The sequence below is a fragment of the Bos indicus genome, chromosome 3, assembly GCF_029378745.1.
Source record: "Bos indicus isolate NIAB-ARS_2022 breed Sahiwal x Tharparkar chromosome 3, NIAB-ARS_B.indTharparkar_mat_pri_1.0, whole genome shotgun sequence".
NCBI lineage: Eukaryota > Metazoa > Chordata > Mammalia > Artiodactyla > Bovidae > Bos > Bos indicus.
The window spans coordinates 3,243,985-3,267,992 of NC_091762.1; the positions used below are offsets into that span (position 1 = coordinate 3,243,985).

Consider the following 24,008-nt stretch of genomic DNA (forward strand, 5'->3'; position numbering starts at 1 on the left):
GATACCCCATGTCCAAGGCAAAAGAAACCCAAGGCAGCAAAGCTGCTTAAGTCTACTGTATTTTTGTTGCTAAGGATGTCCTCCATTTGTACCTATGCAAGCAGATCTTAGCATACACATGCAGAAAATTAGATTCATCTTTATTAACTTTCATAATCTTCAATTTAGTCTGTCACTTGGTGGTTCAGACTGTAAAGTGTCTGTCTACAACGTGAGAGACCCGGGTTCAATCCCTTGGTTGGGAAGATCTCCTGGAGAAGGAAATGGCACCCCACTCCAGTACTCTTGCCTGAAAAATCCCATGGATGGAGGAACCTGGTAGGCTACAGTCCATGGGGTCGCTAAGAGTAAGACATGACTGATCAACTTCACTTTCAGTTTTTAACTATTAGAATCAGTCTTCAGTAGAGATTAAAAAAAAAAAATCCTATTGTCATTCTATATATTAGCAAGTGATAAGAGAATCTCATATCCCAACTAGCACAAAAAGACTTTCCGTCAAGCCTCAGGTGTTTACTGCCATGGCATGATTGTGGGGGGCCTTCTCAGGTGGCTCAGTGGGCATGATTACAAATATTTTCAAAATTAGACATTTTCTCAGCTCACACCTTAAGTAAAGATCCTCTGGCAGGGTAGAAGGGGTGCTTAATACCTGTGGCCCCTCACTCATGTAGTAGGAACAGGATACTTATATTTTAGATAAAGACTCAAAAAGAATTAAATGATAGAGTCAGGGTTAGGTATGAGGCTCACGCCAGCTAAGATTTTATTCAAGAAAAAAAATGTAACTGAAAATAAAAGTCACTTGAATGAGAGTTTCAAAAAACCCTATAATTCTTCAATGGCAGCTCTTGCACCCGCTGTTCAAGCCGGTTCTAACCCAACCAAGATGCTGGAAGGCAGAGCACACAGTGGTGCCCATCAGGCCAATGAGGGCGATGAAGCTCAGGGCTCCCCGCTGCCGCTTTCTGGGTTCTAAAAGAAAGAGGAAGGAACAGAAGTTACTGGGGACGCTCCACAATTACAATGCTGTCAACATCCACCAGCCATTCTATCAAGGCACTTGGGGTTGTACGTTAGACCATTTGGTCTTAAGAGGTCAGCCAACTCTTTAGCCTATGCTGGCAATTGTCAGATACTGCATGGAAAGTTGTGTGTCACAATAGTATTGGACTTTAAAGCAAATTATAGGATAATAATTAGAGCACCTTTGCTTTAGGATCTTTGGGAACTTCTTTCCTCTTCCAAAAGGTAAGCACAGCCAGAAGAGTCTCTTCCCCACTTGTCTCTCAGAAACACCGTTTATAGTACAGCTGAGGAGCAGATCTGAAGTCTGACTGCCTGGGTTTGAATCCTGGCTTTCTAGTTTACACTTAGTAGCTCTGAGACCTGGAGTCTTAATCTTTCTAAGCCTCAGTTTCCTCATCTATATATTAATACTATCTATGTCATGGAACTGTTATAGGGTTAAACAACATATGCTGAGGTCTTAGAACAGCAATAGACACATTGAAAATGTTCAATAAACATGAGCTTTGTTATTAAATTCTATTCAAAGGTTAACAAAAGGAAAGACGATAACCAATCTTTCACCTTGGTTATCAAGTTACTTTGATAGCTACAACTTGGTTATCAAGTTACAGAAAAACAAAGTAAATTAAGTTACTTTGCTTTTTGAAAAGCCTTGCTAAACAGGAAAGTACAGTAGCAGAAGATTTTGTTTCCTTGGCAGACAGCAGCGTGTCCTTACCTCCTGTGTAATAGCCGTAAGCATAAAGGACTCGTCCAACAATCCAGGCCAAGCCCAAGCCAGAAACTATACGCTAAAATAGAAGGGCTCTGTCAGTGTTTTCATTCAAGAAACAGGCAGATGTTTATTAACATCTAGGATTGATTACATACTTTAATAAAAAGTTAACAATTTCATAGATATGGTAAAATACTCCCTACCAAATGAGGGTAGAATGAAATTGTTTTCCGTCAGGAAAATCAAAGCACTGTGATCCTTCTATGAACTGCTTGCAGACCTGAGAGGTGATTGCTGGCCTGCCTTCTCCTCGGTAGGTGGGATGGCAGGAACCGCCGGGCTTGCCTTGGAGGGGTCAGGGTGCTAGAGCACAGTGATTCTGCTCTGGGAGAGGCAGGCCTAGGGGTTGCAGAGCAACAGGAGAGGAAACCAACGGAAAGGCAGGACTAGGGGAGGACCGCTGTGAGCAGTGGCCTGGGCATTCCGTGCTGAGGGCTGCTTCATCAGTGAGGGCTTCCAGAGGGCTCCGAGGGGCTACGCTGCGTCCTATACCCAAGTGTGGGGCTCTCCCAGAAAAAGCCAGAGGGGGTGCTATGTTGTGAACCCCAGGATATGCAGTCTTGGAAGGGGACAGTCTCCCCGTTTCCAACACCCTTCAGAAGACAGAGGAAAAACTCATGTGAGATGGAAAAATCCTTCCATTTGGCTGCCCTCCTGGGGTGACAACCCCTCTGGTCCAAAGGAGGCCAGGGAGAAAGAGAGAGAAGAGGTGTGAGGACGTGAGTCACGGAGTGCCGCTGTCCTCGAGCATCTTTCCAACTCAGCACTGTCATCAGTGGGGTGAGCTTCCTACTTCAGGGTTTTTGTTTGTTTGTTTCCATGATTTTAGGGAGTGTTAAATATCGGTAGGAGTATGAAACAACCATAAATAAACACCCAGGCACATATGTCTCTATCTAGGAGGTCTGTAGTCTCATTAGGTTGCTCTGTAAACCCAGGAGCTACGTTAGGTGCTTGTCCTCAGAGCAGTCTTAGGGTATTTTTAAAGAACTAAGCTCAAGGAACGGGATCCCCGGGTGCGGGACAGAAGCAGGGTTTGGGTGCAGAGCAGAGGCTTATGGAAGTCTCAGAGCCCTAAATGTGAGGTACCAGTCCTCTGGTCACAACCCAATGGAGGGGAAATCTGGCCCCTTGAAAGGAAAGTTTCTGTCCAAAGCAAGACCCAAACGGCAACTAACCAGAGAACCTTGCTTTATGTAGGTAAGGTGCAGTGCAGACCAAATCCAGGGCTCACAGGGCCACAGCAGCCTACAAGGCACCGAGGTGCCCCCTCGCCCCTGCCGTCACCCCCTGCCCACCACTGAAGCCGTGTTGCTCACTGCACACCAGGCAGACCAGACAGGCTCCTGCTCCAGGGCCTCCCCTGCCCACCTCCCGTCTGGGGGTGTCTGGAGGCATGTGCTCCCTACCAACTGCCCAAGTGTCTCCTTCGCAGCAGGGAACGCCTCCTGACTGCGCCCCTCAGCACTGGTCCCCCAGCATTCCCTTTCCACCGTGCCCACTGGTGTTTCCTCTGTGGGGTGCACCACTTTCTAACATACTACGCGATGCATGAAGCTGAAACGCCAATACTTTGGCCACCTGATGCGAAGAACTGACTCATTGGAAAAGACCCTGATGCTGGCAAAGATTGAAGGCGGGAGGAGAAGGGGACGACAGAGGGTGAGATGGTTGGATGGCATCACCGACTCAGTGGACATGGGTTTGGGTGGACTCTGGGAGTTGGTGATGGACAGGGAGGCCTGGCGTGCTGCAGTTCATGGAGTCGCAAAGAGTTGGACATGACTGAGCGACTGAATTGAATTGACATGATGTATTGGGTTGGCCAAAAAGTCTGTTAGGGATTTTCTATAAGACGTGGAAAAACACAAATGAACTCTTTGGCCAACCCAATACTTGCATTACTTTTTCATCTGTAACCCCAATTAAGAGTCAGTGCATGAGACCTGGAGTCTGTGCCTGTTTTGGTCACTGCAGTAACCTCAGGTGTCCAGGAAATTTCTGTTGCCTGAATAAATACAGCAAAGGAAAACTCGATAAACATGAGCCTTCTAGGAGCATACAGTCCTGGGTTCAAATTATGACTTTTTTTACTCTAGTTATTTGATCTTGAGAAAGTTATACAACATTCAAGAGGTTTCTCATCTGTTAAAAAAAAAAAAAAAAACAGGAAAAATTCTACCTGCTTTAAGAAACTGTAAGAAGTAACAGAATTTAATTCTTTAAAATATATGGTGCCTAGACATCAAAGATGTTCATTGAATGTTCATTTCCTCTTCCCTCCCCAAAGACTCAGTGAATTAAATCTATTAAATCTAATCAGATGCCTCCCTTCTCCACCCCCCCACCCCCCAAAAAAACCACTTGTGCTGTGCGTGCTCAGTACTTACTGGGTGGTAAACACCTCCGACAGCTAGAAAAAATAAGAAGGGAGGGTACACTTCCAACCTGGAATAGAAAGAAAACAACTTTTTTTTAAGAAAAGCACCCTACTTAAGTATGTCCATGTAAAACTAAGAACTTTACATTCTTACTTGCCAAGTTAGAAATGAGAGTAAATATAATCATTGAGTAGAGGCAGAAGGCCGGACCACTAAGATCATCCACCTTCTTTTGCTTTGCTTGGGATTAGAGGTAACTCAGAAGACAGTGAGTCCAAGACCTCAAAGCTAACAAAGTGAAGAGGTGAATTAGAGTCAACCTGCTTACAGAGCTCAAAGCCTCTCACCCCTAGGCTGGGACATTCAGCATCACTTTAGAGTGGACTTGTTGCAAATACTGCAGAAGAGTACCATAGCATTAAAGACATGTTGGGGGAGGGATGGAGTGGGAGGTTAGGGTTAGCAGATGTCAGCTATTATATGCAGAATGGATAAACAACAAGGTCCTATTATATAGCACAGGGAATTGTATTCAATAGCCTGTAAAAAAACTGTCATGAAAAAGAACATAAAAAAAGAATGTAGGTATAACTGAATCACTTTGCTGAAAGTAACACAGCAGAAATTAACACAAGGTAAATCAACTTCAATTTAAAAAAAGAAATGGAAAGAAAAGGTTATCCAGTCTCTCACCATCCTAACAACTCTTAATTTTGGTTAATATTATTTTAATCTGTTCATAAACACATTTTACAATACTTTCAATGAGTATCCATGATCATCATCCCAATTACTCAGCAAACCCAGGGTTGAGGTGTAGGACAGAAAGCTCCCACTCTGCAGATGTCTCAGGGGCCCCGCAGGGCCAGCACTCACGTGTTCTGGTGAGCTCGCTGAATGCAGTTGAAGATGTGCCCGTTTTCAGGGTCAGTGCTGTACATGGTAGGATACTGTTAAAACAAAGTGCGTGTGATCATATGGTTAAGTGTAGCATTCAATGTTGAGAGTTAAAATCAGCCCTAAAGACAATGTATCCCAAAGCATCTTCTGTCATAACTTTGGTAGATGATCATTCAATTTCTGCTTAAATACATGCAGTGAGAGAGGTCTCATTCTCAGAGGCAGATTCAATCTGGGTCTATTAATATCCAGAACAAGGACGTATGTCTGTGCCATTCAAGGGGTGGAGGCAGCATGCACCAAATTCAGTGCTCTTGTTGACATTATGCCGTCACTGGTGGCTTTGAGATGCACTACGAGCAGTAACTGGGAAACAGCTCCGTCCCAAGAGTCAATCAGATACCACAGCCTTTAAGGTTCCCTTACTGGGGGAATGGAAACTGTGTGTGAGAATGTTAATGGATGTGTGCATTGAAAAAAAGAAACTGGACATGAGAACTTTAAAAGGAGTTCTGCTTAGGGAGCCTAATTATAATTATTCAACAGAGTAGACATTTAAAATTGCTCGCCAGGGACAGCTTCAGTAATTATCCCTTCTAGATTAGCTGGAACTAAAGGAAGCACTCAGCAGACCTGCCCCCTACGTCTAATGTCCAAGCACGGGATAACTGTGGCACCACGTGCTTCTTTTCTACTCGGGAGACAGGAAAATCACCAGAAGACATCATTTTAAATGGGCACCCCAGAAAACAACTGCTATTTAACCCCCCCTTTTAAAATTTTATTTATCTTTGGCCACACCTCAAAGGTTGTGGGATCTTAGTTACCTAACAAGGGATTGAACCCGGGCCCTCAGCAATGAAAGCATGGAGTCCTAACCACTGCACCACCAGGGAGTTCCCTGTTTAACCTCCTTTAGAAAATAACTCTCTTCCCAGCAAAGAGCTCCAGACAAAAGCACACCTGGTTTTTCTACAGAAGAGACAAAAGAGAAACAAGACCGAAGAGACCCTCTAGCAGGGGCCTGTACTTCTTTCTCTCCTCCCGCCAGACAGGGGCAGAGTTTCTAACAGGTACGTCAGTAGCATCACTAGCATCTCACCTCTGCCTCTGTGGCTGAAAACGGGTTCCTGCCCCCGACACGCCTATAAGGGCACCATGTGTTCCCACTCACCTCCACTTTGTACTTCTTGCGGGCCTTAGAAACATTGATGGCTAGATGAGTTACCATCAAGAAGCTGGCAGCACCAGTTAGAATCACGAAACCATATTCCTTAGAGAGGACGGCCATCCTGACTCTGTGGGAGAAAGAACACATTAGGGTGCCGCCCGGCACCACGGGCGCTGTGCCGCAGGAGGTCTCAGGAGTGCGATGCTCTGTTACCAGCAAGTGTATCCCTACAGATCGAAAAGAGGTGTGAGTGATCTGATGGCTCTAAGAGGTAGTCAGAGATGTTAACCACCCAACAGAATCTTTAAAAAAATGACTGAAGTCTGCAATATACGCACAGAAAAGTTCACGATCACATTCTCTTCTGTGCTGGAGTTCCTTTGATCAACACTGCATTTATGAGATTTATCTAAACCATTGCAGTGGTCATTGCCATAGGATGGTCTGGCCACTAAAAACCACAATTCAAATAAATATTTCATAAGGCAAAATGCTAAAAGATTACCAGAAGGAGACGGACAGACAAAAAGGGAAAAACAGAAAGAGAGAGAGAAGAGGGTATAAACCAGTAAGTGCACAATGACTCCAGGCTTTAGTTTGTCTGGTGGCATGGGGGACACTGAGGGCAGGGACCTCTAGGCCTCGCTTGGACCCTGAGGCACGTGCTAGTGTGGCAGCAGGAACATCACGCTGGAAGGGAAGGGATGGTTTTTAGTGCTTCGAAAGCAGAACGGGGCTCTGAGCAGCTCTTGGAGAACCCAAGCTGCTACTGCTGCTAAGTCGCTTCAGTCATGTCTGACTCTGCGACCCCATAGACGGCAGCCCACCAGGCTCCCCTATCCCTGGGATTCTCCAAGCAAGAACCCTGGAGTGGGTTGCTATTTCCTTCTCCATGGAGAACCCAAGGTGTTCATCAAATCAATACTTCAAAACTAACCCCATGATGTGTCCTGGTGCCTGCAATGCCACTTACTTTGAAATGCATCAAAAATGATGATATAAGCTAATATAGCAAAATATTAATTCTAGAACCTGTGTTAAATATATATATGATAAATGTACAATTCTTTCAACTTTTCTGCATGTTTCAAAAATTTCTTAATAAGATGTTTGGAGGAAAAAAAAAAGCTCATCTCAGCATTTTTCAGTGTTCGGCAGTTTCAGCTCTTTGAGTTCCTGTCCTGCCCCAGGAGGGAAAGAAGGAACGCCAAGGAGAAGAAAACTTGGTGGTTGCAAAGAAGCCCTAATAATCTCAAAGTAGTTAGTGCTGCCTCCAACCTCTCTGAGCTTTATCACCAGATGTCCAAAGAGCACGGCAGCATAAAGAGAAATAGCTACAAGGCTTCCCGAGCTCTCAGCTGCTGGCCCGCCACGTGCACGGACGCTGCAGGCCGACAGCTCATGTGTGTTCTGCCTTCAGCTTAGAGCTTCCATCCCTGCTAACTGTAGGGCTACATCTCTCCCGTAAGCCTGGGAGGGCTACCCTGCTCCAAAATGTTTCCAGTCATCCTCACTAACAACCCTACCAGATAGTATTCTCCCCATCTTCCAAAGAATGCCCGGAGGTTAAGTAATGTTCCAAAGGTCTAAAAGAGAAAGTAGCAGAGTTGGGATTTAAGTTTAGATTCTGATTAGGTTCCGATGTCCCCTTTCAATTCCACTTGACGATTCAGAGCTGACTTGACACTGGAGTCACAGCATCTTTCTCAGTGTGGAATCTGGGGCCTGTAAACAGCTCAGCTCTTTAAAAGTTTAAGTTTCCCTTACATCTGCAAAATAACATTTGAAAACAAAATCCTAAAATCTGCTCACCCCTCACCATGTTTCACAATAATTTCCATCAGTTTCCCTTGCTACAGTCTTTCTTCACCTGGAGCTGCTCGCTGAGGGGTACCTACCACGCTCTTCTTTGGGACCGCGGACACATTCTGGAAAGGGCCATTCCCATGACTCAGCACCAAAGTCACCACCAGGTCAGCCTCTCCTGGGCCATCACGTGTGGCTGCAGAGAGCAAGGAGTCTCTGGTTCCCCTCCAAGCTCCCCTGCCCTCATTCTCTTCTACAGTTAGTCATTTTCAGAGTTTAGAAAATCAGCTTGGGGAGAAAGCTTTAGTAGTAGATAGCAAAACAAAAATACAGAGTGAATACCAAACACCTCTTTGAAAATTAAAATAAACACGACTACCTAATTACCCTGGAGTTCAACACATCTAGGCCAAACAGGCTATTGAAAATGAAGCTGTCTCTGACTTTGCCAAAAGCTGCCTGTTTAAGAATTAAACGGTCAGGCTCAGCTGGTAAAGAATCCACCGGCAATGCGGGAGACCTAAGTTTGATCCCTGGGTTGGAAAGATCTCCTGGAGAAGGGAAAGGCTACCCATTCCAGTAATCTGGTCTATAGAATTGCATGGACTGTATAGTCCACGGGGTCGCAAAGAGCGACTGAATGACTTTTACTTCACTATCTGGTTTAGATCCAAGTTTCCAAGCTGAAAGTCCATTCAGACCTCAGCTTTGGACAGCAGGCTGGGCTCCCTCACAGCCTGGGGTCACCTGGTGACTTTTCAGCATGCTTGTAATCTTCCCCCAAATCCCGTAAGTTCCATTTTACAGAAAAGGAAATAGAGGCACAGGTAGCGAGGTGAAGGCAGAGCTAAGACCAGAACAGTCTATAGAACTTTCCCCCAAATACTCCAACTAGCCCTAGCAAAACATTAGAATTTGTGGCCAAGTCACTGGCCTCTGTTTTTCTGGCCTGTAAGGGTTTGGGTAGAAGAAGGTAGGCGGCAGGACAGAGAAGTGCCTTTTGAGGATATGTTTCTACTGCAGGCAATGAACTTGGAAAGGCAACTGCTCAAAAATCTGCAATTTGGGGCTTCCCTGGTGGTCCACTGGCTAAGACTCCATGCTCCTAGTGCAAGGGATCCAGGTTCGATCCCTGGTCAGGGAACTAGATTTCACATACTGCAACTAAGAGTTCTAATGCTGCAACTAAAGATCCTGTATGCCGCAACTAAGACTCAGTGCAGTCAAATAAATAACTAATACATGAATATTTAAGAAAATCTGCAATTAGAAATTAATGTTTACTACTGTGTTCCTCTTCCACAATATAAATGCAGTTTCGGAGGACATGCTCAGGCAGTCACACCCTAATGAAAATGTGTCTCTTCATACGCTGCTGTGGTGATAGGTACTGGGGGAAAAGGAATCGGGGTGGGGACAAGCAGAAGCAGGAGCAAGACCTTTGCAGGGCAGAGAAGTTACATGAAGGGGGACTTAGAGTCCGATGCTAAAGTAGGTGGTTTGCAAAAGATGGTGTAATGGGTCAGGAAACTGTAAATGTGCCAGGGGCAGGAAGAGAGAGGAGGCCTTCCCCGAGGCTCTCCCTGCAGGGGCCATGGACACGCCTGCACAAGTGCAGGAGCCAAGCCTGTTCAGCCCGCCCAGACGCCGCCATGCACTTTTACCCAGTGAGGAGTCCTGCTTCACAGGCACTGCAGCCAGCACTTCCCAGCTGGTGTGATCAGGGCTAGAATAGAGAGAGCGGCCAATTGTATCAGCTACTAAGCTCCCATGAGGGAGGGACCATGTTTGTCCAGCATCCTCCATGCCAAGCACAGAGTGTGTGCTTATAGAAAGCTGTAGAATAAACAAAACAAGCTGTAAGTCCAGGTGGCTTTCAAAATGATCCCTCCACTTGGCACAGTGCCTGGCATAAAGTATGTGCCTAACCCATGTCAGTTTCCTTTTTATCCCCCTTAAGATATCTACTGAAACAATGGAAGCAATTGGGTGTATGAATTCCTGGAGAAAGAAATCAGAGCACAGAGAAAAGCTCTGTCACTATAGCTGATGAAGACACAAATCCCATGCGGATTGACAATGCTTACAGCTTGTCCTTTAAGAAAAGAATCCGTTTAATTCACTTAGGGGTCAAAAAAAAAATATCTTCATTTAACAAATCCCTATTTTCTGAGGAATCCAGGACAGAGAGCTGGACACTCCCAACCTGTCGTGGGTTTGGGTGTGTGCACTGGGAAAGGGGAGGCACTTCAGCTCACAGCAGCCACACCCAAGGCGGGGCCACCCGCAGCTAGTAGATAGGTCCCACGGCACAGGCTTGCGAAGCTGATATGTGGAACATAAACCTCTCTTTGACAGGAGCACTCATTCGGACTGCACACCACGGTTCGTTGATTACATACCTGCTCTGTGTCTCCAGCAACCCATATATCCACCCAGCAAGATAAGGTTCTTGGGGTGGGAACTCTGCCCTAGACTTTGCCTTCTACATGGTGACAGACACATATTGATCCTTTTGGAACTGAACTTTCACGACCAGTGTAGATTACTCTGTAACTATCTTGGTTGTATAATAGCACTTGTTAATTTTCATGCAGTTTTCAAGGTTAGTCACACACCAGCTGTAAAGATTAAAATTTATGATCTGTACAAATAAAAATTTATTTAGTTACTTTGCAGTGTTCCATGCTTCTGGGGGACATGTAAAACAGAACCATCTGGAGAACAGCCTGAAAGCAAGGTAGTATACTTTATACTGTTCGTATTTTAAAAATGCTCAATAATTCTACTGGGAATCTATCCTAGGGTAGTAATCAGGAAGGCAAACAGATATGGTTCAAAGACTTCAGCACTGCTTATAACAGCAAAAACAGAAATGGTACAGATGTCCAAACAAAGAGGACTACCTAAATAAATAACATGGCCATAAAATAGAATAGAATCATCAAAAATAGTGAAATATTTCAGATGGTGAAACAGATTTAAAATATAGTGTTAGGTTAAAAAAAGACAACGAAGTGTATATCTTAGTTTTCTCAATAATAGAAAAAATTAAAGAAGAAAATATCAAAATCATAAGCATAGTTATTTTTAGATGGCTGAATTAGATTTTCCTTTGTACCTTCTAGAATGTCTAGCGGACAAGGGAATGGCACCCCACTCCAGTACTCTTGCCTGGAAAATCCCATGGATGGAGGAGCCTGGTAGGCTGCAGTCCATGGGGTTGCTAAGAGTCGGACAGGACTGAGTGACTTCACTTTCACTTTTCACTTTCATGCATTGGAGAAGGAAATGGCAACACACTCCAGTGTTCTTGCCTGGAGAATCCCAGGGATGGGGGAGCCTGGTGGGCTGCCGTCTATGCGGTTGCACAGTCGGACACGACTGAAGCGACTTAGCAGCAGCAGCAGAATGTCTAAAGTGAGCAAATATATGCCAAAAAGTTATATGAAAAATGGCCTAACAAAGACCTAAGCAGACATTTCTCCAAAGAAGACATACAGATGGCTAAGAAACACATGGAAAAATGCTCAATATCACTTATTAGAGAAATGCAAATCAAAACTACAATGAGGTTTCACTTCATACCGATCAGAATGGCCACGATCAAAAAATCTACAAACAATAAATGCCAGACAGAATGAGGATAAAAAAGGGAACCCTCTTGTACGGTTCATGGGACTGTAAACTGATAAAGTCACTCACTATGGAGAACAGTATGGAGATTTCTTTAAAAACTAGGAAACTACCATATGACCCAGCAATCCCATTATTGGGCACATACCCTGAGAAAACCACAATTCTAACAGACACATGTACCCCAGTGTTCACTGCAGCACTGTTTACAATAGCCAGGACACGGAAGCAGCCTAGATGTCCATCGGCAGAGGAATGGATAAGAAAGCTGTGGTACATATACACAGTGGAATATTACTCAGCCATAAGAATGAACAAATCTGAGTCAGTTCTAGTGAGGTAAATGAACCTAGAGCCTGTTATACAGAGTGAGGTATGTCAGAAAGAGAAAAATATCATGTATTCGTGAATATATATGGAATCTAGAAAAATGGTACTGATGAATCTATATGTAGGGCAGCAACAGAGATGCAGACGTAGAGAATATGCTTGTGGAGTCAGTGCGGGAAGGAGAGGGTGGAATGAACTGAGGAAGTAGCACTAACACATATACATTGCCATATGTAAAAGGGATAGGCAGCGGGACTCTGCTGGCTGGCGCAGGGAGCTCGACCGGTGCCCTGTGACAACCTAGAGGGGTGGGGTGGGGAGGTTCACGACGGGGGGGGACATATGTATACCTATAGCTGATTCATGTTGATGTATAGCAGAAACCAACACAACATTGTAAAGAAATTATCTTCCAGTTAAAAATAAGTAAATTAAAAAAAGAAACCAGCAAAAAAAAACGGCCTGACAATAATTAGTAATTGAGGAGACAGAGGAACAGGCAGTATGTTATAATGGAGCCAAAGAGTCAGACCTGACTTTTAGCTTGAACCCTGTTACTTACCCACTGAGCGCAGTACACAGCCTTGCAGGTAAGGGTGCAGTTCTGAAATCAAATTGGCTGGGTTTGGAACCTGGATCTCATACCCCTAGCTGTGGGTCCTCAAGAAAATTACTCAGTGTTTTTCAGTAGCCTCGACTTCCTCGCCTGTTAACTGGAGATGATCATGGCACCTACCCCACTTCATATAATAGTTGTAAAGCTAAATAGGGACACTGTCTCTAAACACCCATCAAGCTACCTGCCACACAGTAAGTACTCAATGAATGTTATTTATCAGGTCACACTGTGTGTGCTAATGTGCCGTTAACTGTCTTTGCCCTGATTCAGTGATAAAAGGCGATGTTTGAATATATGATGATAGGATACATTTAAGAATTTATAATTTTAAACTACCATTTTAAGAGAGCAAACATAGCTTATAGCTACACACATGCCCCTTTTCCCCAAACTCTTACTAGCTAGCATGTTATAACAGGTCATCTGACAAGCAGGAGTATCCAGAAGGAAGCAGGCTTCTAGTACAGACCATGGAAATCAGCAAACTCTAGTCATGCAAGCCCTCCCTGTAGCCAGACACCCTCATACTGCACGGGGCTGAGTGTGTGTTCATTTACTTGTCGGGTATATTGCGTGCCTACTACGGCTGCTCCGTGGGCTGGTGTAAGAGAGAAGATGATAAGCTGGATTTGGCCCCTGCCCTCAGGAAGCTCATGTTCTATTGCAGGAAGTAGGCAAATAAGAAAACAAATAGTCAATTCCAGATTTTTCCTTCATAGCAATGGTCAGAAGCCAAGTACAAAAACTGCCCACCAGGGGCTTCCCTGGTGGTCCACTGGTTAAGAATCTACCTCTCAATCAATGGGATGTGGGTTTGATCCCTGGCTGGGGAACTAAGATCCCACATGCCGAGGGGCACCTAAGCCCGCACTACAACAAAAGATGCTACAACTAGGATCTGATGCAGCCAAAACAAATATTTTAAAAAACTCCTCTCAAAAATGAAACTAAACGGGTTGGGGAAAGGCAGAAATAGGACAGAAGTGTTTCTATTCTCTCCTCACTTAGTAACTATAGAGGTATTTGTTTCTAGTTAACTACTTCCTGGCACACTTAAGTCAAAACAGTTGAGAGAACATTAAACTGAAGGTTTAAAAAGAATTAGTTTTTCTTTTTATTTACAAAATTCTTGTCTCTTATTTAATTGCAGAAATCCTTTTGGGAATGTTTTTATTCCTAGCAGACTTGAATAACGTTTATGATTTGTCTTCTGCCATGGGAAAATCTAAGGAAGCACAGACAGTGAGAATTCTGGAGATAAACTCATGTTCAGACCCCACCTCTGGGAGCTTGTAAATGTCATTTAATTTCTCTGCCAAATTGGAGAATACTATTTACTTCACAGGATGGTTTGAGGAGTTAAATGAGATAAGCTAGACTAAGCATCTGGTACAAACACTTATTAAATGCTGATCCAAACACAAAGACATATTGTACATCCTGGCAAGTACACGTATCTGTCCATCTGTGTGAATACCTCCTAAATAAGGAGGATATTGACTTTTCTACAAATCAGTTATGTGCTCTGACTTAGGAATTAATTCTGATAGTTTGGGATAGATTCAAATTCGGCAAAAGGCGGGTCTATTAGATTCCGGATGTGGACAGCATACTGACAGAAGAACTTAATTTCCTAGTGTGGACAGCATGAGAACATTTAATTCATTTATTCAACCACGATATACAAAGTGTCTATTCTATGCCAGGCACTGCTTAGGTGTGCGAATATAGCAGTGGACAAGATGCAGTCCCTGATCTCAACGCACGGACATTCTAATGTCAGAAGACTGACAAGAAATATGCCAAGTCAATCTGAGCGGGCAATGACTGTGTGTGTGTGTGCGTGGGGCTGCATCAGGTCAGAGTTGCATCATGCAGGATCCTTCATTGTGGTGCACAGATTCTCTAGTTGCGGCATGCAGGCTTAGCTGCTCCATAGCATGTGGGATCTTAGTTCCCCAACCAGGAATTGAACCTGCATCACCTGCACTGCAAAGCAGATTCTTAACCACTGGACCACCAGGGAAGTCCTCAGGAATGACGATTATGGAGAACATACAAGGCAGTGGTGAAAGGGGATGGGTGGGGGAGGGGGCTACTACAGCAGGATCGTCTGGGAAAGGTCACTTTTCTGCAGCCAACATCTGCACTGACAGATGGATGTAGAAGAAACAGCCATGCAACACTGAGGAAAAGAACATTCCAGTCAGAGGCAAGAGCAAGTGCAAAGAAAGGCTCTGGGTGAGGAAAGGCCAGGACTCCAGTGAATGGTGAGAGTGCTGCTTCTCCTGCTTCTCCCTCAAGGGACTAAAATGAGATGAGCAGAAGAAAGGGTATGGAATTGTTAAGTGTTAGCAGAGGAAGCATCACTTTCCAAAGGGAAAGGTGTTTGATTAAGCAAACATGACCATCTTTAACCACGTGAGCCTTGGGGCGGATTCAACTCCAACACATGGAAAGAGTTTTCCAGGTATGAAAATGGAGCAGGAGTAGTACAGACCCTAAAGGTAAGGAAGAAAGAATTCTGAAAAGAAGTGGACCCCTCTGTGAAGAATCATGAACAGAATATGCTCTTGGCTTTGGTGAGGGGGACCCTGTGCAGCCAGGCTTTAGGGGAATAGTAGAAAGTGGAGTCCATGTGTCGAAGGTCAAGAGACAAGTGGGCTGTAAGGGAATACATCTCGGGCAGCGCTCCCTCCTGAATTCACTCCCACTGTCCAATCCCACCAATACGTCCTGTGCGAGTCCTACCCCTTCCCAGGCAGCTGTTCTTCCCCACAGACCCTCACCAGCCTCAGGCTCTACCTTTGGATGTTTGCATATTTTGAGAATACCTTAGAAACCAAATTACTCCTGTAATATACATATTGAAACAGCAGAATTTCTGCTTGTAACTTTTTTATTTATCAAAATGTTTATTACTGGCCAAACACAACTTTCTGAGCACATATCAGGTTGGAGGGAAAAAAACTAGGAAGCGTAGCTAAGCAGGTGGGGCATGGGACCAGACCAGTGGGTTTCTAGGGGGAGATCAGAAAGCACTGGTGCCCTGGTGACTAGTGGGGCCTTGAAGTCTACGGTGGAAGGAGCAGTACTTGGAGCAACAGGTCTTTGGTACAGCCAGTGAATAGGCAGTGGATTTTTAAAAAGCCACAAGGCACCACTGTCAAGTCTCACTTTAGGAGTGATCAAGCTTGGACTTAAAATGAGGCTGTGTTGTCTCACCCCTAGAAGATATGCTCTTCTGCAGTGCCTGAGTTCATGGGGTTCATTATGCTATCTGGCTAAGGCACTCTCCTCCAGGAATGACTGACTGATTCTCCTAGAAACACCACCACTGAAGTCCTTTACTTCACTTACTATTTCCTCCGATTCCGGCTTCTGCCACCACTCCCCTTATCTCCCTGGGGCAGGGGTTCCTTCAGTTACAAAAGGATTAATCAGAGAACTTCCTGAACTACACCCAGCAGAGTACTCCTGGGGTAAAGCTCTCCTTCACTATTTACTCCACTCCCTCTGAGCTGCCAATAGAAATTCCCCAGGCACAATCAGCAGTGCACAAATGGAGCAAAAGGCAAGCTGGAGCACTGGGCAACGGTCTCAAATAATTTATGACTTTTGAGCCATGAAGTTAAAACAACTTATCTTTTACTAAATGTAAATCAAGCAAATATTTCAAGGGAGAGAGGATTTCAACTTTCAACTCTCTCTCTGCCCTCAAACAAATAAATAAAAGCCAGAGTGGGCAATGGTAACCCCTACTTCCATTTGCAAGATTGCTCTTCTCCATCGGTACAGCAATTTCTCCACAGCTTTATTATTATTATTATTATTGTTAATGCATCAGGACTGGGACAAGGCTAGAGCACTGACAGCTGACTTGGCACCATTCCCCAGTATTTCATTAAAATCCTTATTTGGCTGCCTGTGCTATTAATCCAATCTTCCTTACTTTACATTTTACATGGTATTTTTTCATGAGAATACTACAAAGATGGTAACTTAAAGGGCTTCATCTGACCATATCAAATGGACTTCTATGAGTACCCAGCACTGGGAGGTGGTTCCAAAAACTCGGAAGTTGTGGCAGAGGTCTACTCAGCCTATACCCTTTCAATGAAGTAGTTGTCCAGCCTCGTTTCTGCCTCCAAATATATCTACAAAGGAAAAGGCCTCAAAATTACTTCCAGGCAAGACAGCTGTGCCCATATAAAGCTACATGGAGAAAGTTAAGAGCCTGGAGAGAAGTAGCACAAAAGTAATTCCCTATTTCCATGATGGGAGAGGAAAAAAAGAGAGTTTCTTTGGGCTCATCCTACATTTTCGAAATGCCAGTCTGGTAACTTCTATGCTAAACAGATGGTAAAATCTGTTTGAGAGTCAACATTTCAAATGGCAGCTACATTTTAAAAGGAAGACATGGACAGTTAAGAGAAGGAAAGCAAAACTATTCTCCACAATTGCTTTGCATATTCAGTAGACATTTCTCCAAGGGCTAAAAATGAAAAGTCAGTTGAATAGGCAGGCCATCACATCTCCAGCCTCAATTATTAATTCAAGTGAGGCAAACAGCAGAGGCAGATCACAAAGTGGTTCTCTCCCAGTTTCTTACATTCTTTAATTCCTCATCAACACTGCTAGCAGAACACTCAGAAGGTGGACGTCAGCTGTCAGTTAGGGGAATGGAAGAGCTGTCTTTTTAAGAGATACATGTCCTACAATCCAAATCTATTCCATTGAAGATTAAGTAGCCAGAGCTTGGAATATAAAATATTCAAGTTCCACATGTCACTAAAAACCAAAATACTTATTTATCTTTTTTAGCTGTGCTGGTCTTCGTTGCTGTGCAGGCTTTCCCTAGTTGTGGCAGGCAGGGGGCTACGCTATAGTTGCAGTGTACAGACTTCTCGTTGCAGTGACTTCTCTTGTTGAGGAGCATCAACAGTTACGACATGTGGGCTCAGTAGCTGCAGCTCCTGGGCTCTAGAGCTCAGGCTCAGTAGTTGTGGGGCAGTGGGTTTAGTTGCTCTGCAGTCATGTGGGATCCTCCTGGATCAGGGATCGAACCCATGTCTCCTGCATTGGCAGGCAGATTCTTTACCGCTGGGCCATAAGGAAGCCTCACATATGTCATTTTAATTCCAATGTTTTGGTGAACTGTCAATGCTGAGGACAAATGGCTATACCACTATACTCGCTGGGAGCAGGAGAGGGGCTGGTGAAGGACCAGCTTGATGCTGACGCCTGAGTGAATGCTTCCTGGTTATGTTGGATGAGCCTGCACTGACAGTCATACTCTGTTAAGGTCAAAGCAAATTACTTGCTCTCTTCTTCTCTGGACTCTGACTTCAGCGTGAAAACACACTGAACACACACACCGAGTGGAATTGCTCTTGGGAAGAACCGCTAAGTCAGCTCTTCAGGAATCGAAAATACTAGATTGTAAGACTGAACAAATCCTGGGTTCCCTTGTTTGTGCAATGATGAGTTCTCCCAAACAGAGTCTTGACCCAAGAATTCTTGACCCTATGGGTGAGAGTTCCTTGATGCGCTGACCTAGAGGCCTTGAGCCACCATGGACCATCTGGAGCCCAGCCTCCAGGGAGGCATGATCCCAGGGAGAGGCTGCAGAACACGTCCCATGGTCTAAGGGCACCAACCTCAGAGGACAGGGGGAGAACGGAGAACGCAGAAGAGAATAAAACTCTTGTAACAACGCATTCCCCTGATGCTGGGAGAGGCAAAGAGAGAAGAGGGCGGCAGAGGATGAGATGGTTAGATAGAATCACTGACTCAATGGACATGAACTTGAGAAAACTTCAGGAGATAGTGGAGGACAGGGAAACCTGGTGTGCTGCAGTCCATGGGGTTACAAAGACTGAACAACAACAATTCATTCAAGGGGGCTGATTTGATACAATCTATTCAGAACAAACCATTTCATCAGATGGAATGCTCACTTTAACGAAGGCCACACCTACCACCTTCCTCAGTATGGCCTCAAGATGAGGCCTTCCCCGTGTTATCCCCTACTGAATGCTGGGTGCCACGTGCAGTGCAGGGTCACAGTGGTCATCAAGACAGAGAAAGGAGGTCCTGACATGCCAGAAAATGGAGTCAAAAGGAGGAAGACAACTTGGGAGGACCATAGAACAGGAGGAGAAGAGACGGAACTAAGGTCTCTGAAGGATGTGATGTGAGATGTGAGAACACAGTAGAGAAAACAGCAAGTACACAGCCACAAAGGAAAGGGCTTCACTTGTATAAGGGAGAAAAAGGAGACCAGTGCTGGCTGGAGGGTAGTGATATAGACTAGATGAAGAGTGGTAGGAAAAATCAACGATTATTAATAACAGTACTAGTAGTACATATATTATTTACTATGTGTCAAACACGGTTCTAAGTAGTTCATCAGTATTAACTCATCTAAATCCTCACAGCATCCCTATGATATATTATTACTCCATTTTGCAGATGAGGAAACTGAACATGAGAAGGTTAAGTCATTTGCCCAGGACACGCAGCTATCACGGAGAAAGCCTGGATTCACGCACAGCCAGGCAGTCTGGCTTGAGAGTCGTGCTCTAAACCCTTGGCTATATATCCTTTCTCAACAAGGTTGGGGAGCAAGTTTGATCACACTTAACCTCTTCAGAACTTTGCTACTTCCCCAGACCGTCTCCTGAGGATAAACTATATTAACGAGAATAGAAAGCTAATAATTAACTCCAAGCCTGTGACTGATTAAAGCCCAAGAGCTTTCTAATTGGAAGAAGAAAAAAACTTGGAAAAGGTCCAAGTTTGGGGTTTTTTTTTCCTTTCTTTTTAATGAGTGTTAGCACTGCAGTTGGAGAAGGCAATGGCACCCCACTCCAGTACTCTTGCCTGGAAAATCCCATGGACCATGGGGTCGCTAAGAGTCAGACACGACTGAGTGACTTCATTTTGACTTTTCACTTTCATGCATTGGAGAAGGAAATGGCAACCCACTCCAGTGTTCTTGCTTGGAGAATCCCAGGGACGCAGGAGCCTGGTAGGCTGCCGTCTATGGGGTCGCACAGAGTCGGACACGACTGAAGCAACTTAGCAGCAGCAGCAACTATGTATGACAAGAGGAGATATTACAGAAAAAAAAAAACCTCTAATCTTTCAGGCGTACAGGTTTGTAAGGAGCAAAGCAGCACAGAAATTAGCACTTCTTTTTTATATCATGATTCCCATACAACCTGTCCCTTAATTAGCATTATATAGGAATGGAGGGGCAGAATGAAACTAAACTCTGACTTCCTGAAGAGGAAAAAAAAAACCTCTAATGAGTCACACTGACACCACTTGGACTTTCCATCACAAGAAATGTGGGTGGACTGTAGTTAATTCTTAGTAGCTGCTGAGTTCCCATGAGTCTCCATTCAGAGTGATTCTGAATGGAGGAACTGCACAGGCAGCAGCACTTGTCTGAAACAAGAGTCTAACTCTTCAGGCCTGTCTGTACTTAGAAGGAAGCTGTGTCACAATCCTTCACATTTCTTAGGCTGGAGAAGTAAAAAAAGCATATAGATAAAAATAAATTTCTTTGGCTGTTAAATAAAACAGATTGAATTACGGCACCAAAATACTAGAATACAAGTTCCAGTTAATGAGTAGGTGGACTCAAGAAAGAACTCAGAGGGTAACAGAGGATTGGTGATTCTAAATGCTGAAATCCTTAGAGGTATTTGCAAATATATTTGGAATGTAGTATAACTTCCCCATGGAAAATAGGTAGACAACATAAGAGACAGGGCAATACAAAAATTCTATTTTACATAGTAGTAACCTACCTGGTAACTTCTGAATTCTTCTTTTTCAAAAGGATAGTATACTCATAGGTAGTATTATAAGTATACTCATAAGTAGTATTAATGAAACCAGTTGCAAAAAACCATAGCAGTATATTCTTTTAAACAAATATTGCTTTAAAAAAAGGTAAATGGTTCATGATCAATTGTGCTTGGCCAGGCTGTTCTGAATACAGATTCAGAATATTTAAATAGAAATAAAGGTTCCAAAAAGGACAAGGAGTACGTCAAGGCTGTATATTGTCACTCTGCTTATTTAACTTATATGCAGAGTACACCATGAGAAACGCTGGGCTGGAAGAAGCACAAGCTGGAATCAAGATTGCTGGAAGAAATATCAATAACCTCAGATATGCAGATGACACCATGCTTATGGCAGAAAGTGAAGAGGAACTAAAAAGCCTCTTGATGAAAGTGAAAGTGGAGAGTGAAAAAGTTGGCTTAAAGCTCAACATTCAGAAAACGAAGATCATGGCATCTGGTCCCATCACTTCATGGGAAATAGACGGGGAAAGAGTGTCAGACTTTTTTTGGGGGGGGCTCCAAAATCACTGCAGATGGTGACTGCAGCCATGAAATTAAAAGACGCTTACTCCTTGGAAGGAAAGTTATGACCAACCTAGATAGCATATTCAAAAGCAGAGATATTCCTTTGCCAACAAAGGTCCGTCTAGTCAAGGCTATGGTTTTTCCTGTGGTCATGTATGGATGTGAGAGTTGGACTGTGAAAAGGCTGAGTGCTGAAGAATTGATGCTTTGAACTGTGGTGTTGGAGAAGACTCTTGAGAGTCCCTTGGACTGCAAGGAGATCCAACCACTCCATTCTAAAGGAGATCAGCCCTGGGTGTTCTTTGGAAGGAATGTTGCTAAAGCTGAAACTCCAGTACTTTGGCCACCTCGTGTGAAGAGTTGATTCATTGGAAAAGACTCTGATGCTGGGACGGATTGGGGGCAGGAGGAGAAGGGGACGACAGAGGATGAGATGGCTGGATGGCATCACCGACTCGATGGACGTGAGTTTGAGTGAACTGTGGGAGTTGGTGATGGACAGGGAGGACCGGGGTGCTGCGATTCATGAGGTCGCAAAGAGTCGGACAGGACTGAGTGACTGAACTGAACTGAACTGATAGGGAATATAGATTCCCTGGTGGCTCAGATGGTAAAGTGTCTGCCTGCAAAAGGGGAGACCCGGGTTCGATCCCTGGGTTGGGAAGATCTCCTGGAGAAGGAAATGGCAACCCACTCCAGTATTCCTGCCTGGAGAATCCCAGGGACGGAGGAGCCTGGTAGGCTACAGTCCATGGGTCGCAAAGAGTCAGACACAACTGAGCGACTTCACTTCACTTCATAGGGAATATATTTAGATATTGCTATCTGTGCAGCTAGCACTAAATGACTTTTTCACAGGTTGATTTGTCATTCACTTCATTCCAGATTTCCCCAGGTAGGTTCAGCTCCTTTACTATTCTCCAGCTTAAGAGGTTCTCCTTCACGGACTGCATCTCTGCAGAACCCTAAACTGGCAGGATTAAGTCTAAATAAGGGGTAAGACTGCCCTTCTCCAGTTTTGTTCCTTATGTATGGAAAGTGAAGTGAAGTGAAGTGAAGTTGCTCAGTCGTGTCGGACTCTTTGCGACCCTATGGACTGTAGCCTACCAGGCTCCTCCCTCCATGGGATTCTCCAGGCAAGAGTACTGGAGTGGGTGGGTTGCCATTTCCTTCTCCAGGGGATATTCCTGACCCAGGTATCGAACCCAGGTCTCCCTCATTTCAGGCAAACGCTTTAACCTCTGAGCCACCAGGGAAGCCCCAAAGGGTGTGTTGCCTCCCCGTCGGGGAATCGAATCCTGGTCTCCCGCGTGACAGGCAGGGATATTCACCACTATACTAACGAGGACGGCGGCTATGTAAGCCCCCGAAATGCGGTTTCTATGATTAGACACAGTACCTCTACCAGTATCTGTTTTATATATAGTAACATCATTTGGGAGTGGGGTGGGGAATGGCTTGACAAAGTTTTCTATTTCTGTAACACTGTGTCAGGAGGGAAGCTTAACAGAATGTCTTCTCTGGCAGAAAGCATTTGTTTGGATTTTAGATATAAACGTATTAAATTCAGTTAAATTTAACTCCTGTGAGAATAAACAATTCCCTGACTCGGGTACTATATGCTCATTACTGAATTGGTTGACTTAAATTAAGCACAGACTGTTATTTTGACCAGTAACCTTGGGTGCTTCCCAGAAACTGTAGACTCCCAATGATCTACAGATTTCCCATGGGGTGCCCTTGCTTCAGCTCCCACGGACAGAGAAATCTAACATCTGCGGCAATTCCACACGACCACGCCCAGGTCTACAGCACCTGCAAAGAGCCACACATCTGCAGGGCAGTTGGGAGTCCTTCCTTCCAGAACCCCTTTTCTCTGTTAGGGGATTAAAGCCACAAGCCCGAGGCTCTTCTCCTACCCACCCTCTTTGTCTCTGCTTTTTTTTCATCTCCTTTCCCACACTCTGGTCCCCGAAGCGGTAAACTTCGTGAGGAAAGTGTTAGCAGAAGCCAGAACATCGGGGAATAAGCTACCAATCAGCCCCCAGCCCCTTCCACCGCCCTACAGCTGCCCCACCGCTGGGGCCCTAGGGCTCCCTGCAGCCACATCAGATGAAGGGCTCCTCTGAAATTCAAGACAGAATCTAAACGAAGATGACGCCTCCACTCTTGCTTTAAGGCGGCGGTAGGAAGTGACCCACTCGTAGGTTCCAATACAAACATACGGAAAAACGTTTCTATGAGGCCGGAGGAAAATAAACACAATTCCCTTGGAGGCCCTCCCGGAAACTTCCTAGCAACACATGCACATCCGCAGCTGGCGCAGCGCTCTCAGGCCACTTTAAAAACCTGTGTCACCCATCAGGCCTGCACTGCCAGCTGCTCCTGCAGTGCCCTGCGCGCCCATCCTGTGCACCAGAGATGCAGTTGGCAAGGTCGGGTGGGCTCCGGAAGGCAGAAAGAAAGCGCCCGGGGTCCACACAGCTCAGGGAACGGGGGAGAGAAAAGGAAGTAACCGAGGAAGCGTTGACCTTGAGAATCTCCCTGAGTTTTAGATAGCGAGGCTAGTCTGACTTAGACGCTCCAAACTCACTACATCATAGGGAGGATGGAGGGCAAAGGGGATGCAAAGGTAGAAAAAAGAAGGGAGCCAGCGAGCGAGCTTCTATTCAGCTAGGGATGGCAGAGATATGGGCAGTGCCCAGAGCAGAAGCTTAAGTGCCCCCGAGGCCCACCCTCTTCGCTGCCCACAAGGGCCGGGACTCACCTGGATCACCTTCGCTCGCCCGGTGCAGAACGCAGTGCGCAGCGGAAGTGTAGGTGCGGCGTCCTTGGCCTCTATCAGAGTGGGGCGTGGCCCGGGGCAGTCCCGCCCCAACCCCGGGCAGCACGAGGCCACACCCCCAAGGCAGGGCTCTGGGTGCCCGAGAGGGACTTCAGAGTACCACCCCCGGGCCCCAGGTTTTGAGCC

The 24,008-nt window shown here is 45.1% G+C and overlaps 1 protein-coding gene across 1 annotated transcript; it reads right to left on the reverse strand.

Moving 5' to 3' along the window:
* Window positions 1-736: 736 nt before the first annotated feature.
* MGST3 (microsomal glutathione S-transferase 3) lies at window positions 737-23,962 on the reverse strand. The gene is made up of 6 exons (XM_019986691.2): window positions 23,805-23,962; window positions 6,263-6,386; window positions 5,065-5,138; window positions 4,198-4,255; window positions 1,751-1,823; window positions 737-975 (listed from the first exon to the last, which is right to left on the reverse strand). Exons 2-6 carry the CDS (start codon window positions 6,377-6,379, stop codon window positions 839-841), a joined length of 459 nt encoding a protein of 152 aa, XP_019842250.1. The 5' UTR covers window positions 6,380-6,386; window positions 23,805-23,962; the 3' UTR covers window positions 737-838.
* Window positions 23,963-24,008: the final 46 nt, after the last annotated feature.

Excerpts from the sequence above, each read along its gene's own strand:
- MGST3 (XM_019986691.2), bottom strand. The coding sequence starts at position 6,379 with ATGGCCGTCCTCTCTAAGGAATATGGTTTCGTGATTCTAACTGGTGCT. Across the intron at positions 5,139-6,262 it reads GCAAGAAGTACAAAGTGGAG|TATCCTACCATGTACAGCAC; the intron begins GTGAGTGGGAAC and ends TTGTTTTAACAG. Across the intron at positions 1,824-4,197 it reads TCGGAGGTGTTTACCACCCA|CGTATAGTTTCTGGCTTGGG; the intron begins GTAAGTACTGAG and ends CTTCTATTTTAG.